Here is a 17,707-nt window from a genome sequence, read left to right as displayed (position 1 = left end):
CACACACACACACACACACACACACACACACACACACACACACACACCACTGCGGCAGTAACAAAAACTTCACAAACTCTTTAAAGCTTCTCCCTTCACCTGCCATTCCCATTAACCTCTACTTCTGCCTCTCACGTCTCTTTCCTCCGTTTCCTCCCTTCACATTTCTCCCCCCCCCCCTCTCCATCCCACTTCTTCCATCCTGTTTTCGCTCTAGGACCTCAATTGCTATCTGTCAGCGGAAAATGGGCCTTGATGGCGCTCAGCTGCTGGCGTATGGCATCCATCCCGCAACCCTTCCTCTCTACTATTCAACCTTTTTCTTCTTTTCCATCCTCCCGTCCCGCCCTCTACGCTGTGAGCGTTGCCCCCCCCCCCCCCACGCGTGTGATATTGAAGTGGAGTATCGCAGTGCTCATCCCGATCCTCTCTCCTCCTGTCCATGCTCCTATTCCTGTTTTTTTTTTCTTTCTCATCTCTCTCCGTAGTTACCAGAAGTAGTAACCCCCTGAGCATATGTGATGCTGAAATGGTCAAACTCCAATTCTGTTCTACTTCCCTTTTTCCCACCCCTGCCTCCTCGGTAATGGAGGTGATGAACCCCCTTTATGATACTGGAAGTGGTCAAACTATTCCATTCCTCCTTTGATCCTTGGATACCTGGGATTTTTCCCCCTTCTGTGCTTCTTTTCATCTTCACACGCTCGCCTTCCTCACCAAGCTGCCTTTCGCGTTCTGCTTGATCTCCCTCCACAGCCTCCTTACCGGTGGTGATGACGCCCTCCAGCCGGATGATGTTGGCGTGGTCGAACTGCCCCAGGATGCCGGCCTCGCTGAGAAAGGAGCGCCGCTGTTTGTCAGAGCAGCCAGCCCGTAATGTCTTAATGGCCACCGGCAGCTCTCTCTTACTGGGGAGCTTCAGGCAGCCGCGACACACCTCCCCAAAGTCGCCTGTAGGGGGGAGACGGACAAACAGAGGACATGATCCCTCTATTGATGATTGATTGATGGGACATCAAGTACGGCCGAGGCAAACAGTGGAGCTGGATTGAACTGGTTTTTCCAATTTGTCTCAAGGCGGGTTGAGGTAAAGTGCAACTGCAGCTGTTGATGGTTCTCTACTCTGCTTGCTTCATTTGCCTCTTCTTTCCATATTTTACAATGGAAATGGTTTTGCTTCTGGTGAAGAAAAAGGGAAATGCACAATTTCTGCTGTGCCATGCACTCATATTTATTGTATCCTTCTATACCCAATGCAATGCTTAATATCCTGCTGTGAATTCAAAGGGGCAGAGTAGAAATTGTGCACACCAAGTTAAAACTAGATCATTTTACTCGTCACAAGGAGTACTACTCGGCCAGTGAAAACTAGTGGAATGGCTTCTGTCTCTCTTTCTAAAGTCTGAAAAAAAACTGGATTGGGCTTGAAACTTCAGCTTTGTAACCTTGGGATGTGAAGTTTGAAAGACATGGGAATTCGCTACGCAGGGAGGGTCTAACGAAAGTTGCCTTCTGGGAAACATTAAGCGGAGTGTATTAGGAGCTTGACCCAATCAAGAAACTCAGGATCTCTCATCTTTTGCTGCTTTGAATGCTGAATGTCGAAGTACCCCTTTAAAAAGAGCAACATCAGAGATTTGATCATCGTTGTTACCGTACTGTACAGTACAATCACGTACCTGTGTGCACAATTCTCTCTATCTTGATGCTCGAGTTGTCCAGCTCTTTGGCAAAGGCGTGCACGGCCTGCAGCAGGTCATCGCAGGTCTCTGGGTCAATGTAGGTCCTCCGTGTAGGGATCTTAACTGCACACACAAACATGCAATACGAGTCATTCCTCACAAAAATGAATTGCACTGGCGAGACAACATTAGGCTTGAACATCAGTGCCTCCAAAACCCAAGAGATGTGCATTATTGCCACTCCAGACGCACCATCCGATCACCTACCAAGTATCTTTCTGAAAGAGCCTCCCCTTCTCCAAACAGTTTCTAATGACGGTACTGTGTAACAAACTATCTTACTAGTTTGGACTCCATCAGAAAAGAGGAATCGAGGTCGGCCCAGACGTGGACCAGACGTGGACCGGACATGGGGCGAGGCAAAGCTTGCATTCCCCATCAGGGACGAAGAGGATTAAGAATAACAGAATGGTGAGGCGTTCAATAGTCCATAAAAATCAACAAGGACAGCAACCCATGATTTGTGGTCCGCATGCTGGTCTGCACAAAGAAATACATTAAAAGATAAAAGTCGGCACTAGCCCCAGCGGCAAAACGTCCACATGAGGCACGATCCAGATAAAAGGAGCCACTCTCAGATTGAGATAGCATTATACCATAAATACGGATAGCTGACCAAAGAGAGACGTCTGTTGCCTTGGCGGTGCCGCTTGCTCAACACAAAGTAAAACATTTCTCATGTCTGCATCGCTTTGTGCTCTATTGAGGCTACAGTCAGTGGAGAAATTGGTATCCCTGCCTCCTTCGATAAAGAATTCCTCTGTGTGTGATTGTTGAACATAAGACCCAAAATGTCCATGCTCTTTTTTTATCCAGAGACTAAAATCAATACCTCAGTTTTACCAATGATGTTTGAGACAGCTGTAACAAACCACACTCTGTAGGCCTACGTTAAACATCTCCGTTTGACACGTTTAGCCATTCATCGGTGGTTATAATAACTGAACATAATCCAAAATTAAAAATACTTTAAAACACCTGATTTTTGGGTGACTTCTTTTTTTTTCCATTTAAAAAGATACAAAATGCTCTCGTTTATGTTTTCATAACTTTACTAATTCTCTGTTTTTGTACGTTTTGACCTTGCACGTCTCCAGAGGGAGAGGAAAAACCAAGATCAAAGGCTTTGAGTGTTCAAATCTGACTTTGGGTTTCCTCCATGCGGCTTTAGTCAGATCACAGGGCTCTTCCACCAGGCTTTTTGTCTTTCCTGCATGCTTCAAAATGTTATCTCACTAAACACACACACACATATGCAAAATAACAGGCGCAGACAAACGCAATATAATCTTCAGGCTAGACAGTCAAATTCTGAGGCTGAAAACCTTTAAAGTGCCACGGCACAGAGGCTTGCTTCTTTGTTAATAGCATTACTCTGTGTCCTCTATCCATCATGTGACATTTGATGAGTAGCCTAGCAAGTGATGAATTGTGGGCTGTACAACATGTTAACACACAACAAAAGGGTTTAAAATACAAACCTAGAGTAATAAATTCTAAAAAGATGAATTATTTCATATTGCCTTATGCAATCCTCAAAGGAATGATTACCAGGGCTAATGTCTTCCAAGAACCTCTACAAAATCTCTTCCGTGACACTGATGAGACACAGCGATTGCAAATTTCGGCTGACATTTAAAACTGTAAGTGATATTGACCCCGATTGTTTGACTGTACACAACAAAACAAAAGCACTACCGGATTCCTCCATTCGCCTCTGGGTTTCTTTATCAACTGCCAATTGTATTTACCGAATGCCAACAACTAGCAAATAAACTAGCCAGCAGATGGCCAATAACCATTAACCGGTGAACTACGGTTGTCAATTAGATGACCTTTGACCGTGGTTACTGCATGTTAAGGCTATCCTTCCAGGAAAAGGGCCTGTCATTTTCCCAAAAGCCGGGACGAGGCTCCGAAATGTGATTACAGCTCGAGATCGACTTGAGGGATATACTGGCTGCCTCATAACGGCTTATTGATCCAACACATACACAGGTTTGCTTGTGTGTGCGCACACACACACACACACGAGGGGGCGCTCACATGTCAAATGCTCAGATAAACGTATGACACACACACACACACACACACACACACACACACACACACACACACACACACACACACACGCTTCATTGGCTCTGTGGCTGATTAGTTTCAGGGTTAACTGTGTCACTGTCATGAGCGATTGAGGGGAAACTAAAGCATATTCACACTTGGCTGCATAAATCTTCAGTGGACCACAGAGTGAGCGTTTCCAGCCTCATATATTTTCATTCTAAACAAAAGGCCTTCATCACGCCTCGCTATCTCTCTCCATTCATTTCCCCGGACACGTCTCTCTCCATCTGTCTCTTACATGATATCGAACTCTGGCTGCTATCTAAATGTGCTCTATTAACGGATTGGGGATGAGTCTTGATCCGTTCCTCCATCCCCCCCCCTCGCTCTCTCCTCTCCCCTTCTTTCCTCCTCTACTTTATTACTCCAACACTCACTTACTCACTCTTCCCCCTCTCTTTCTGCGTTAATACAGTCAGGGCCAGAAGTATTTGGACTATGACACAATTTTTCTAGTTTTGCTTATTTACACGACTCCAATGGATTTGAAACTAATCAGTCAATATGTGGTTGAAGTGTAGACTCTCAGCTTTAATTCAATAGATATAACAAAAAAATTACAATGACCGTTTAGCCACTTTTACACAGCCACCCACATTCACAGAGGCTCAAAAGTAATTGGACAATTGTGTGACAAACGGTTTCATGGCCAGATGAGGTCTATTCTGTCACTATTTCATGACAAATAATGCCGACAATAGGATTCAAAATGTTATTTTTGCAGTTGGTAGCTTGTCCTTGGAACTCAGCATGCGGACCAAAAAGATGTCAATGCAAGTGAAGGAGGCCGTTATTAGGCGAAAGAAATTGGCAGTAAAAGCTCTGGCAAAGCATCTCAAAGGAGGAAACTCACCGTTTCTGGTGATGTCTATGGTGCCAGACTTCAGGCAATCATTGACTGCAAAGGATTTTCCTCCAAGTATTAAAAATAATGATTATATTCACAATTATGTTAGTTTGTCCAATTACTTTTGAGCCTCTGTAAATGGTGATGGCTGTGTAGAAATGGCTGTAATTCCTAAACGGTTATTGTGATTTTTTAGTTGTATCCATTGAATCAAAGCTGAAAGTCTACACTTCAACCACATATTGACTGATTAGTTTCAAAACCACTGGAGTCGTGTAAAGAGGCAAAACTAGAAAAATTGTGTCTCAGTCCAAATACTTACGGCCCTGACTGGATATGGTGAAGGGATGTGTTTTTAAGGGTCTAGCAGGCTAACAAATGGGAGGAGAATTTTTCACTACATGGTAGACCTGCAGCTCCGTGAGAGTCACGGAACAGGAAGTGGACCCTAGAGAGTGTGTGCTAAAAACATGTCTTTGTGCCTATTTATGTAAGTGTCCGTGTTCTACAAAAAAGTAGACTACAACAAAGTGTATGGGTAAGTGTATGTTTGAAAAGCGGGCCAAAAATGAAAAAGTGTGTGTGTGTGTGTGTGTGTGTACATGTTTCTGTGTGTATTACGTGCTTGTCAGCTGTTGACATGTCTTTGTTTGGGCAGATTTAATTCCCAGCCGCATGGCTCCGGCTCATTATTTATCAGGCATAGTGCTCCAAACCTCTCCAGAGGGCTCAGCATGCTGGGAGATTAAACAACGCAAATGAACACGCACACACGAACACGCACGCACGGGTACCCTCCCTTACACACACAAACACACACACACACACACACACACACACACACACACACACACGGGAACTCTAAAATAACATTCATCCACCACACTAGCAAAGCATTGGCACGCACACTTACACAGAAACCGGAAGAGAGATGTCATACTGCTTCCATTCTGTCGCTGTTGAACAAAAAAGCCTATTGAGAGCTTTGTGAGTGGAGTTAAACAACAACATGTACAACAACAACATTTAACATCTGTATTGGAGGTGCAATCTCTGCCGCTGCCTGCCTTGTTCTGGAGCTTTAACCCGTCTTCTCCCCTCCCCCTTATCTCTCCTCCCGATTTCAATCTCTCCCCATCAAACTCTGCCGCACACACACCATCTAATGGAGTGCGTCAGCGTGCTCAGAGTTGGCTGATCATGCACTCAGAATTAAGAATTAATGCCGTGGCACTTCTTAATGCCTCAGAAGTCGATGTGTAATGCACGCAAATGCGCGTGTTGACATGCATTCCAGCACGTGGAATAGGACAGATAAAGCATTTATTGACAGCTTTCACCCCCCGCCCCCAAACAAAAACACCCACAGTGTTATACAGTAACAGAGTGATCAGCGCTGTCACTTACACTGGAAGTAAAGTTCCTCGTCTCCCTCTTGAGAAGCTTTGCTGTAGCCGCATTGTCTGCAAAGAGAAACAAAGAAAGGCATCAGACAGAGTTCTTTTCCCACTAGATTGCAGACACAAACAAATACAAGCATCAGACGTTGTTTATCTTGCAACGCAACAGATTACATGAATGTGCAAAAACTGTGAGATGAGAGAAGACGAGAGTATTGACAGTGGAGATGGAGAGGCGTTCCGAAAGACCCCCGATGCGACGGCGCTGATGAGCAACAGAAGGATCTGAGGCTGAATAAGTGCAAATCCTGCCTGATTTGACTGAGCGAGTCACAGATACACACCGATAGGCTGCGAATTGATACGCCATTGTTGTTTCACCCTGATGGAGGTTTAAGGAAAAAGACGAACATACACACGCACACAAACGCATGCACACAAACACATGGGCAGCGGCACTTTCTACACGCATGTGCACACACAGTTATCTCTCATCCCTTGCTACCACATGGGGTCTAAAGAGGAAAGAGCTCTCTATGATCTGACTGCTGATGGCTTTTCGGCTTAGAGGGAAACTTGGCTTTTAACGCTAAAACACACACACACACACACACACACACACACACACACACACGCACAATTCACAAAAACACACACTGTTAGTGAGAGATTAACAAGTGATGAACGGACACCATGCTTCCTTGGATTAGAGAGAGGGATGGAAAAACAAGACAAGAGGGTTGCAGCCAAGGAATTGAGTTTTTAGTGCATCAGAGGTTCTACTAACAAACGTGGTGCTGAAATATTTTCACAATACAGCCCAGATATATATGAACATAGAAGGTCAAAAACACTGTTTTTAATTTTTCTCTAGATACATTCAGAAAAACTTTGCAGCACTTGAGCATTTTAGTTTAAATAGTCTAGAGGTTTATATGTTTGCACATGGGTTTACATGGGTGTGATTTATGGTGGGACTGTGGGGGTACGTCCCTACCACATTTCTGAATACCGACAATTGTTCGCACCACTAGTATGATATTAATTGCAAAAGCATTTTAATCAAAAGATTAAACATTAAATAACATTAAATATGAAAAAGTGGATCTACAGGAGAATAAATATTTGAAATACAGAATGCCTGAGAACCATACTGTATTCCATTTCATTATACGATTACATTTTGTGTTTTCTTTTAGACAAATAAAGACATTTCCATTATTAATTGAGCCATTAAAAATCAAACCAATGCAGAAAATGATGTGTTTGATGTTCAAAATATCCCGGGGGAGGACCCACAGACCCCCCTCCATCCCCCCCCTCCCCCTCCATGTTGAAATGCCCCTGTGTGTATATAATTGCAAGCATCATATCAACAAGTGATCGTGTAACATAAATAGTTGTGGCTGGTTATGTTTTCAGGGATCGTAGACGACAGGCACAGTCTGGCAAGTGAGCTTTGACTGATGACATTGAGGTGCACAGTCCGTAAAGGGGGGAGTTAACGGGTGAGGTCGTCCATGCATGCGTCTACGGACCTGGACGTGTGTGTGTGTGTGTGTTCAATATAATATCTGCCCAGGGAGCCGTGCATTAATGCGACTGTCGGAGCACATCAGCACTTCACACAGAACCAGTGCACAGCTGAGAGGGAGTTCACAGAGAGCCCGATGCATGAGTCTACTTTACGAGTATGCACATGTGAGTAAATGCGTGCGGGGTTATGCACATGTACGCGCAAACGCTTGCGTTTGAAGGATTGGGTTGTTGTTGTTTTTTGCATTTGATGTGAGTGTTTGCATTGGGGGTACGTGATAGGCTGACACATCCCTCAGACTGTGCAGCAGCAGGGTCTGAGACAAGGTCAGGACCCTGTCTGTCAAAACACACCAGCAGACACATGCAGCACAGATCCTCAGGGCAGGAGATACCAGACAGGGGAGAGGAGACAAGAATGAATAGATAAGAGGGCACAGCGGTTAGGGGGGGTGGGGGGGGGGGGGGTGGAGGGAGAAAGATGAGGATGGAGGGCATGGCGGTACCAGGACAAACAAGATGCAAGAGACCAACTGGGGGAGAGATGTAAGGTAGTAAATGGTTAACATGACATGAGGATGAGGGCAATGCAGGGGATAAATCATTGAGAAGAAATGCGAGGAAGTCGGGAGACGGAGAGGCAGAGGAAATGACAAGAAAATAGGAGGTTACGGATAAGAGGATAATTGGGCAGAAGGGTAGGAAGGAGACATAGTTGAAGAGGCACACAGAATAGCCCATAAAGTACACAGGGAGGGGTAGAGGAAGAAGCAGGGAGAGAGAGGAGGAAAGGATGGCAGTGCAGGGAAAGGATGGATGCTGGAGATGAGGCAAGGGACGAGTTAGGTGGAGCTAAACAGCATGCAGAAGTAGAGAAATAGTAGATTTAAGGGGACAATTTCAAGTGACATGGAGGACGTGAGGGGACAAGGAGGCGACTAAGCCTTGGAGAAAGGAAAATAAGGAAGAGAAAAAAAATAATTGGCAGGGCTGAATGAAGACAAAGTCGCATGACTTCATTTAATTTCTTCTTTTGAATGTTGAAATGTCACAGATTGAAATAGCAGATGCAAAGCAGGTCTTTTTGGAGGGGGGCTCTTTTTGGGGTATCAATTCAACGGTAAGACTCTCCATCACATTTTCAAGATCATTCTGTGGTAGAGCACAGTACTGAGGATAAATGTATATGTATATATACAGTATATTAACGTGGAATGGCCAAACAGCTCGACAAAAAGGGAAGGAAAAGGGGAACTGGGTTTGGCTTATTATCATTCTCTTGGTATGAAGAAAGCTCGAGGAAGAAGAAAGAGAAGCGCAGAGGTAGAGAAGAGATGGAAGGACAACTGGGAGGAAATGAAGAGAGTAGAAGAAAGGTTAGGGGAGGGAGGGGAGTAGGGGAGTGCAGGCATGCCAGTGTACCTGGGCATCAGCTGTGTGAAGGGAGGAAGAGGAGAAAGAAGAGGAGGAGGAGGAGGAAGAGTGGAGAAGGAGGTCGAAAGCAGCACCACGCTAGCAGGAGTTACATTGGAGGAGCTCGAGCAGACGCTGCTGGGAAAAAAACAAGGGGAGGGGAGGTGGAGGGCCAATGTCAATTCTGGCTCTTCTCAATTCTTGAAAAAGATGGTCAGTCAACACAACTTTGGATTGATGAACAGAATCCTTTCTCCCAAATCATTCTAACCAGTGGAACATGATGGCTGCTGCCAAGCAAACAAGCAAAAACTATGAAAACATTGATTCTCTATTTTGAAAATATATCCTGTCATTTCTTTTTTATAAAGTTTAATCACTTTCGCTGAATTGGCTTCCAATTTGATGCTCTTGACGACCAATTTGAATTTCACACTTCTGAAGAACCAGATGGCAGGAAGAAATGCAAAGACGCCAAAAACGCTGAAGATCCCGGCCAAATTCTGTCACTGTCAGCTCAGCCTCATCAAATGTTAAATTTGGCAAGAATTGTCATCTTAGTATCTGTCTTTGTGCGGTATTTTTATTTTGAATGCATAATTGTAATTATTGGGATCGGTAGATTTACAAAACATAAGAGAGGAACATTTTCCCTGAATAGCAATATTAAACAATAACGCAAGTCAAATTCTATATTTTTCTATATAATTCTATATTGCGTCAGCAAATCCCATAGAAAGTTGCCATCATGGTTTGGGCTGACACAATTAGCTCGAGCTCTTTTCTACTTATACACGATGCATCTCAACGAGTGCAGGCACATTAAAGCAGAGAAAGGGAACGGATGCCATGTAGATGAAGCCTATTCACTGCCTGCGCTTTCCTACACCCGACCTCTCCTCCTCTAAAAATAAAGTGCAGTTATGGAAATAAAATGCATAATAGGTGAGACAGCGGGAATGGAATAGTAGATGACAGGTGAGAGTGAAGCAGAGAGGAATTAGGCCAGCAGAAAGGTATGTAGGGCAAAATACATGGAAAATTGGGGAATTTCACAAAACCACTTTAAGTTTTATTCCGTCATATGACTTCTGGTTTATAGGATTCAAAATGGTAACACTTTCGTTTTCTTTTATTGCTTTGGGAGCTGCTGTGATCCCTGCTGAAGCACTTCCTCCCTTTTCTTGCAAAAAAGGTAAAGACATCACAGCTTTAGGTTTGGCGTAAGAATCAACCACGATAAAGTGATCCCTTATTCATTCGTGACTTATGAATAATAACTGGCAACGTATTTCCAAAAACTGACACAGAGGCCCTTTGGAATGACTGCTTTCACATTTAAAATGGAAAATGTCCGTGTCTGCTGGTGAGGGGCTTCTTGAAACACGGAAGCACTGATCTGTACGAGAAACACAGGAAACTACACCACAGTGCTCGAGACCTTTTCTCCTGGCATGCCCGTTTCTCCTTCGTCTCATTTCTTTCCTCTTCCGAACCCCACTGTTCTTTTTTCTTTGTCCCCGTGTCACCAAGAATGAGTGAATGGCCCTATGAAATGACCCTCTGCTTTACTTCCCGCCTCTATCTTTCTTCTTGATCTCCTCTCCATCTCCCGCTGATAACTTGTTACTTACTCGCCAGACGCAGACATACAGGAAACCCACTCGATGAGAAGACGCACACACACACACACACACACATGCTCGCCGGTGTGGCCGGTGAAGGGTGAACAATCCCCGCACTGGCCAGTCAAGCCTGGGCTTCCTGGAGAATGTTTGGGCAATGCCCTGGAACTCTGGCTTTATCAAAGTCTGTCAGGCACCAATGGACTCTGTGTGCGCGTGTTTGTGTGTTTGTGTGTAAGTGATGGGACAAAGTGTCAAGATAAGGTATCAATGAGATTTTTTTTTTGTCCCATCGTAATTTTCCTCCACGTTCATTCCCAGAATGATTAAACGTTGGACGTGGCAGCTGTAGCATCAGAAGTGCAACGGCACGGCACTCCTACAATACACAACGTAGTATTTAGAAAGCTGCACTGGATATTTTGGGTGTTAATCCTCTCGACTGCGAGTCAGAAGAGCCATTCCCTCAAGCTAAGAAAATGTCTTTAAATATTAGGGCTGCACAATTAATACAAATTTTGTTTTGAATCGCAGGGGCGTGATGATATTCGCTAAAGATAAAATGTGTGTCAAAATACCATTTAAAATCAAATATTGTGATGCTGCACAGATGTCCTGGCCTATACATCATATTCTAAAGACCTCCGCAAAACATCACATCACGATTAACTTTTATGTTTTTCAATAAAAATAAGAATGATGTTGTACAAATGATAATTCCCTCTAATATTGCAAATCATACCGCAATTGCAATATTAGTCATGAGCCATCGCAATCAAATTCGTTTAGCCCCGTTTCATATTATATCATTATAAGGCTGAGACTGGTGCCTTGTAAAGGTCTGGACACTGTCATACCTCAATAACTGTCCCCCTGTCCACTATCACAGGTATGAGACCCAAGTAAAAGACATGATACTGCAGCACCAAGCAAGATAAGAAGTCAGTGCTGAAGCCCGGACGCACCAGCTGAAGAAACATATCTGAAAAAGATGGCTACCAGTACTCCTCCGAATCGGACTACGGTGCATTCTGTCTCACAAGAGACCAGTAAGCTGCTGGTGTGTTTTGGACTACAGGGAGAGAAATGCTTAAAAAGGACGCAGAGCAAACCTGCCGCCGATGCAGACCTTCCATCAAAAGTGAGACACATGAGCCAGCTTTACTGATGAAGTGTGGCTGCCGTCCATGCGAATGCATGCCTCTAAATGCGCGCGACCGCCGTGTCCCCGCCTTCACGTGTGTGCTGAGGGGACTCATTTGCATGTGTCTGTGCGAGCGGGCAGATGGATGTAACCGAGACCCCTCCAGCTGTGACCGGGGGCTGGCTGTCTTTGCAAACACCGGAGCATGGTAATTGAGGCATCAAGCCATTCCCTCTTTGTCTCTATGCAAAACATGATGAGCGAGTTAATGGTCCAGCAGGGATGAACAATGCCGACCGCTTTCATTGAACGCAGCGATGGAAATAAAGGAGGGAAAAGATAAGCATTATTATTCATCACTAGCCTGTGTGCAGGGGGTGACGCTGCCTTCCCACAAAGAATCAGTGTGTTTAAATACTTCTGTGTGTGTGTGTGTGTGTGTGTGCCGAGAGTGAGCACATTTCTGCATATTCTGTGTATTTCTACTGCAATGCTGTTGCCTTCAGTGCTGCATGCGTGTACATGTATTCCCTTTTATTCCTTTGCAGATGCTTGACTGACAGCACCGGTTTGTATGGGGCTGCTGGTGGTGAATGGAACCAATTTCTACACCCGGTTGACTCCATCATCGGACCGTTTGTGTTTGTGTCGAATCGGTCTGCTGGTCTCTATATCGCAATCCCCTCTTTATAGAGGAAGGTAGGTGCACCCGTGGAATCGGCCTGCTTTGCTTCATCGGGATGAGAGTTGGCACCAATGTAGATCTGTGTGTGTGTGTGTGTGTGTGTGTGTGTGTGTGTGTGTAGAGGACAGAACAAGAGAATGCACACAAACTATGCAAACAAATGCTTTCACAATGTATCCGAAACATCTCCCATGACAGATATCAGTTGAACGTCAGCCAAAGGAAATGAAACAATGAAACAAAAAAAACAACTGTTTTCTGGCCATAACTGTGGGGGAGTAGCAGATATGTGCTCCCCACGTATGTGCTTGCATGTGTGATGGTGTGTACACCACATACTGTGTAAGTGTGTGTGTGTGTGGGCGTGTGCGAGGCGAGCTGGCAGAATATAGAATTGGACAGGAGTCAGAGAGCAAAGTGGTTGGAACGGCGAGCAGAAATGCACTCCCACCCCGTTTATCTGCATGGCTGAATAAAACATGCAAGTATACGGCAAGATATACTCAGGGCAATAAACAGGACAATAAAACATGCATTAAAGCGCCAGAGATTACGCTGAATGTCAGCATTGGATTGAAACGAGGAATATATTGAGTATCTGGTTGACTGATTGTTTGATTGCATGTGACTTTCAATTTAGTAGGATCATAAACCTCAAAGACGGATTAATTTATGCGATACTTGACACAAAGACCGACAGAAGTAAAAACAATTCGATTATCTGATCACTACCGGCACTGATTTGCAAGTTAGCCCCAACACAAACTTTCAAATTAGTGTAACATGGGTAAATGTTTAAATGTACCCACAGCTAATTCTACTAACCGAAAGGAGTCAAATTTTGTGTGGCTATTTAACCTTAATAGCTGCTGGCCTGGAAGCCCTTTCAGGTGACACATTGTGATTCAAGGCTCTAGCTAGCTACAATATCGGCAAAGCGTTTCAGAGATGGAGCGAAAATGTTGCTAAAAGTTTAGTCTATTGCTAACCGTAGCCAAAGGATTAGCAACTTTTTCTGCTGAATCAGGCTTTCACCATCCGAAGCGCATCTGCGTTCGTAGAACAGCCAATAGCAACGCCCCTCGCTCTGAAGTGACCTGTGATTGGCCAAAGTGTTCCGTCACGGGCTAGACTTTTTAAAGCCAAGAGGAGGTGCAGAAGTCTACTTTTCTCTCAGATCCCTTGAATTACATTATGCTGAAATGTTGTTATGGAATTTTTGCCCAAAAATAAACCGCCTCCCCCAGCTTAAAGCACCAGCCGAAATTCTGTTGGTTGTCTCTTTTGTGGTTGATTCCCTCTCTAGCAATGCAATTTAGTTATAAAATGTACCCAAATTGAAGTGCTGCCACTTAATAAAGAAAAGAAGCTTCTCGCACTTCCTGCTGCAGTCTCAACGGTCACTTCCTGCCACCACGAAACTCTCCCAATTGAAAGATTTGTGATTTGATAAGGCCGAGCATTATGTTGAAAAATGAGGTCACATTAATAGTGGAGGAAGTCGTGGTTACATGCAACTCCAAGCATTTGCTTTCAGTTAAATGCTTTATCTGTCTCATCTTCTTAAGATCTTCTTTTTTTTTTTGAATGGAGTGAAATAATGAATCTCTCCACTCTTATTGTAAGCAGCACAAACGCGTTTTGAAAGGCAAACATATTGGTCTGAGTAAACCATGCGTCAGCTGTTATGCAAGTGACACTGCTTTAACCTCTCTCTGATCCTCTTTGCAGTTTCACAATTCCCACTTATTTATGTGAAAACTAATGAGAGAGCAAAGAACTATGAACTCCTCGCCAAGAAAATGATCAAAGAAGTCTCTGACCCTGCCACAGACAGCACCATTATCGTGCGCACTTCTTTATGTCGCATATTAAACGACTTGTTATCGTGTAATTTCAGTCATTCTCTCGTCGCTACTGCAGATTCTTTTCACAGAGGGATTTCCTCCTGTCACTGGATTACTGTAATCTGGATTAGAACGGAGTATCATGTGACAGTTGACTCAATATGTGATTGAGTCCATGATCGAGTGTTTGCACACATGAGCGCGTCAGTGTGCGTTTGAGTAACGTGCCGAGGGAATTAAAAGTCGACAGAATGAATGAAGTGTAAGGTGGATAAAGCATGTTTTTACGTCCGTGTTTAAGTATCTACCTCCTCCAGATGAGCAGGCCAACTCCCATGGAGAGCAGCATGATGAGGGCGGCCACGGACACGACGACGATGATCACCACTGGACTCTGTTCACTGGACGCCAGCGCCACTGGAAATGACAAAACACACCGATTACAAATATGGGCAAAAACACACACCTTACCTGAAATGGGTGTGCAACAGTTAGCTGGGCAAAGAACCGCAGGCATCACACCATTAGAACATATTTTGTCACACCAGCGTCTTGCGGTGCACATATGTTCAATTACTGTATATTCAGACCGTCCTTCCCAAAAAAACAACAAAAAAAACACGGCTGCAAGCAGATTTTTACGACCCCTATTTTCGTTAATTGATAAGCAGCTTAAGTACTTCCCTTACATAACTTACATACGTAACCGTACTTATGTAACAAACACTTATTCACAATCAAACAAAGACAGGACTTTCACCCAGAAGACCACTGTTCGTGTCCCATGTTTCAACTTACGTAGGTAAATTTACTTGCGTTATGGACTTAACTTCCATCACTAATGTCACATGCGTAACATTACATAAGTAATGGAACAAATTAACATATTTTAACCCAAACAATAATCTGTTCCTAAATTTTACCAAGTAGTTTTGTTTGAAATCCTAATGTTTGCCACGCGTATAAAAGTGAACCCTTTGAACAACGTGAGCCTTTAGCTGATGCTCTCTAACGGTCACACAACCTTGTCAAACAACCTGTTCTGTCATGTAGGTATGAAGACGTGTTGGTATATTAAATGCGAACAAGAACAGGAGATGAGATCAAATAATAAGGCGATGAACTTCAGGGTCGAATGAATTTCATAAGAAGTTGATTAGAGTGGAGGGTAAACTGATGCTTTCCAATTCTCAAAAGAGTCGCCGTCCCCAAGCATGATTAATATTAGACTTGACCCTCCTATATCACACCGTTTGCTTCACTAAAGACTCAAAGGAACAGAAATTACACAATAATATAAGACACCATTTGGTTCAGCAATGCAAACGATACTGTTGTAGTAATACGACTTTGAAAGACATCATCTTCATCAGCAGATGGCTGTTTTGCAAGTTTGCCAGTTGTCATAGAATTGTAGATTTTTTTACAAGCAATTCAAGGACTTGTCATCCATGTTGGTTTAAAAATTACGGTTTTTGTTGACTTGCACAATTATTGAAAATAGCAATAGTTTTGTCATCTGCTGTTTCCAAGGTCAGAACTTAACTTTGAACTTCAACGGATGAGCAATACTATACTATCTTGGCACACAGCACAGCATCCAGTGGCCATTCGATTTCTTCACAAAACTAAATATTAATCTTCAACACCACTGTATTGCAGCTGTACACCTGCCAACTCTTATTGTTTCCTTACAATCAACCCAAAACTACCTATACTTGATGAATGCATTATTCACTTGACAGTTATATGTACCAATCACACGATTGTATTGTGAATGTTGCTTAAAATCTGTTTGCGTTTTGCACGCGGCCACTAGAGGCTGCTGTGTTGCTGCCTTGTGAATGTGTCCGGTCATCATTTGACTCTTGATCCAGCCTGAGGGCGAATAAAGAAAACTGAATATGCATTGTCCAAAAAAAAAGTTATCTTGCAACTAAGAGCCCTCACCCTGAAGCAAAACAAAGAACTACGAGACGCCTTCTGCTTAAAAATGAATAAATAATCTTTGGTAGAGCTGGTCTTTGGCCAACTGTACAAGATGGTGGTCTCGGGCGAGTTACACTGTGAACAAATCCCTTTCCTGGGTAACTAAAACACTTTAAAACAAAAGGATTCATGAGAAGTACAAGGCTTGAAACCCACTTGCACATAAATAGACACACACACGCGCAGAGTCCCAACCACACCCAGAGGTACACGGTATCAACACGCACAAAGAAGAACCATTTCACAGTTTACTAGTAGAATCTTGCATCTTCACACATAATCTCAGACAGTCACTTCCCGGCCCCTTCTCTCCCCATCTCTCTCACTCTAGCAGCACACTTTATTGTGTGGGCTGGCCAGGTGCCTGCACAACACAAATCCCCCCCCTATCCCATTGTGCGTGGCGGTGCTGAGAGGAGGGAGTGAAGAGAAAGTGAGGAGAAGAAGGGATGGGGGGGGGGGCGTAAAACGGCTACTCACATTCACCAAGTGTCTGCAGCTCCAGGGGAGCGCTGTACGCTCCATAGTCGATGGGTGGCGGAGAGGAGGAGGAGGAGGACAACAAAGAGGAGGACAGCGACGAAGACGAGGAGGAAGTGGCGGAGGACGCAGAGGAGGATGATAGAGGGGAGGAAGACAGGGGTGAAGAGGGGGCCGGCGTGGAGAAAGGGCGGATGAGGAAGACATATGTGGTGCCAGGTTTGAGGTTGTTGACGCTGATCCGTGTGGCGGCTGTCTTCACAGTCGAATAACTCTGATCCTTTTGTTCCTGCGGAGACAGAAAGTGCAGTGAGAGGCAGAGAAAACTACAAAGAAAGAGAGGGGGGGGAGAGAACAGGAGGAGAAGTGAGACGAGTAGGTGGAATCCATTTGTGTGATGCCTTGTTCATTTCCATGGCACAGTATGTAGTGCTGGGAGCCGTGCGAGACAATTTTGTAACCGAATCAAGGGCTTTGGTAATGTTTCACTTATTGAGACAGCGGAACAGAGTTGCAAAGAGCTAGACAAAGTTTCCAGACAGTTTGCCAGGAGTGAGACTTCTTTAAATAAAGAATTAACACGCTTTTGGAAATACACGATAGAGAAAACAGACTGTAATTAATGCACGGCTCTATTCATGAGAGAGATCTTTAGAAAATAAATCAAAGAAGGTGCTTGTTTGTTTCTCTCTGCGAGAATGACTCACTCACACAAGTGGACACGCTGGGGTCAAGAGAATAGACGACGCATCAACATAATTACTCCACTCGTTGTCTGATACGTTTGTGTTTGCTTCCGTCTTTGCACGTCATAACTCTGCACGTCAATCAGATCACTCCAATTGAGCTTTGATGATAAATCCGATTTTTTTTTT

The 17,707-nt window shown here is 44.1% G+C and overlaps 1 protein-coding gene across 3 annotated transcripts in view; it reads right to left on the bottom strand.

Annotated features, from left to right (window-relative positions):
• epha10 (EPH receptor A10) overlaps window positions 1-17,707 on the bottom strand; it is a 160,133-nt gene that overhangs the window by 10,567 nt on the left and 131,859 nt on the right. The window contains exons 7-12 of one of the 3 annotated variants that reach the window (XM_031866448.1): window positions 16,833-17,121; window positions 14,672-14,780; window positions 9,072-9,200; window positions 6,121-6,176; window positions 1,680-1,805; window positions 766-951 (exon numbers count right to left, since the gene is read on the bottom strand). In XM_031866448.1, the coding sequence (XP_031722308.1) occupies window positions 766-951; window positions 1,680-1,805; window positions 6,121-6,176; window positions 9,072-9,200; window positions 14,672-14,780; window positions 16,833-17,121 (895 nt within the window). The remainder of the gene's footprint in view (window positions 1-765; window positions 952-1,679; window positions 1,806-6,120; window positions 6,177-9,071; window positions 9,201-14,671; window positions 14,781-16,832; window positions 17,122-17,707) is intronic. The other 2 variants (XM_031866449.1, XM_031866450.1) reach the window with 2 other exon arrangements.

This window comes from Anarrhichthys ocellatus, unplaced genomic scaffold, assembly GCF_004355925.1.
Source record: "Anarrhichthys ocellatus isolate YVR2014 unplaced genomic scaffold, GSC_Weel_1.0 scaffold35, whole genome shotgun sequence".
Lineage (NCBI taxonomy): Eukaryota > Metazoa > Chordata > Actinopteri > Perciformes > Anarhichadidae > Anarrhichthys > Anarrhichthys ocellatus.
This window is presented reverse-complemented; position numbering and strand designations above follow the sequence as displayed.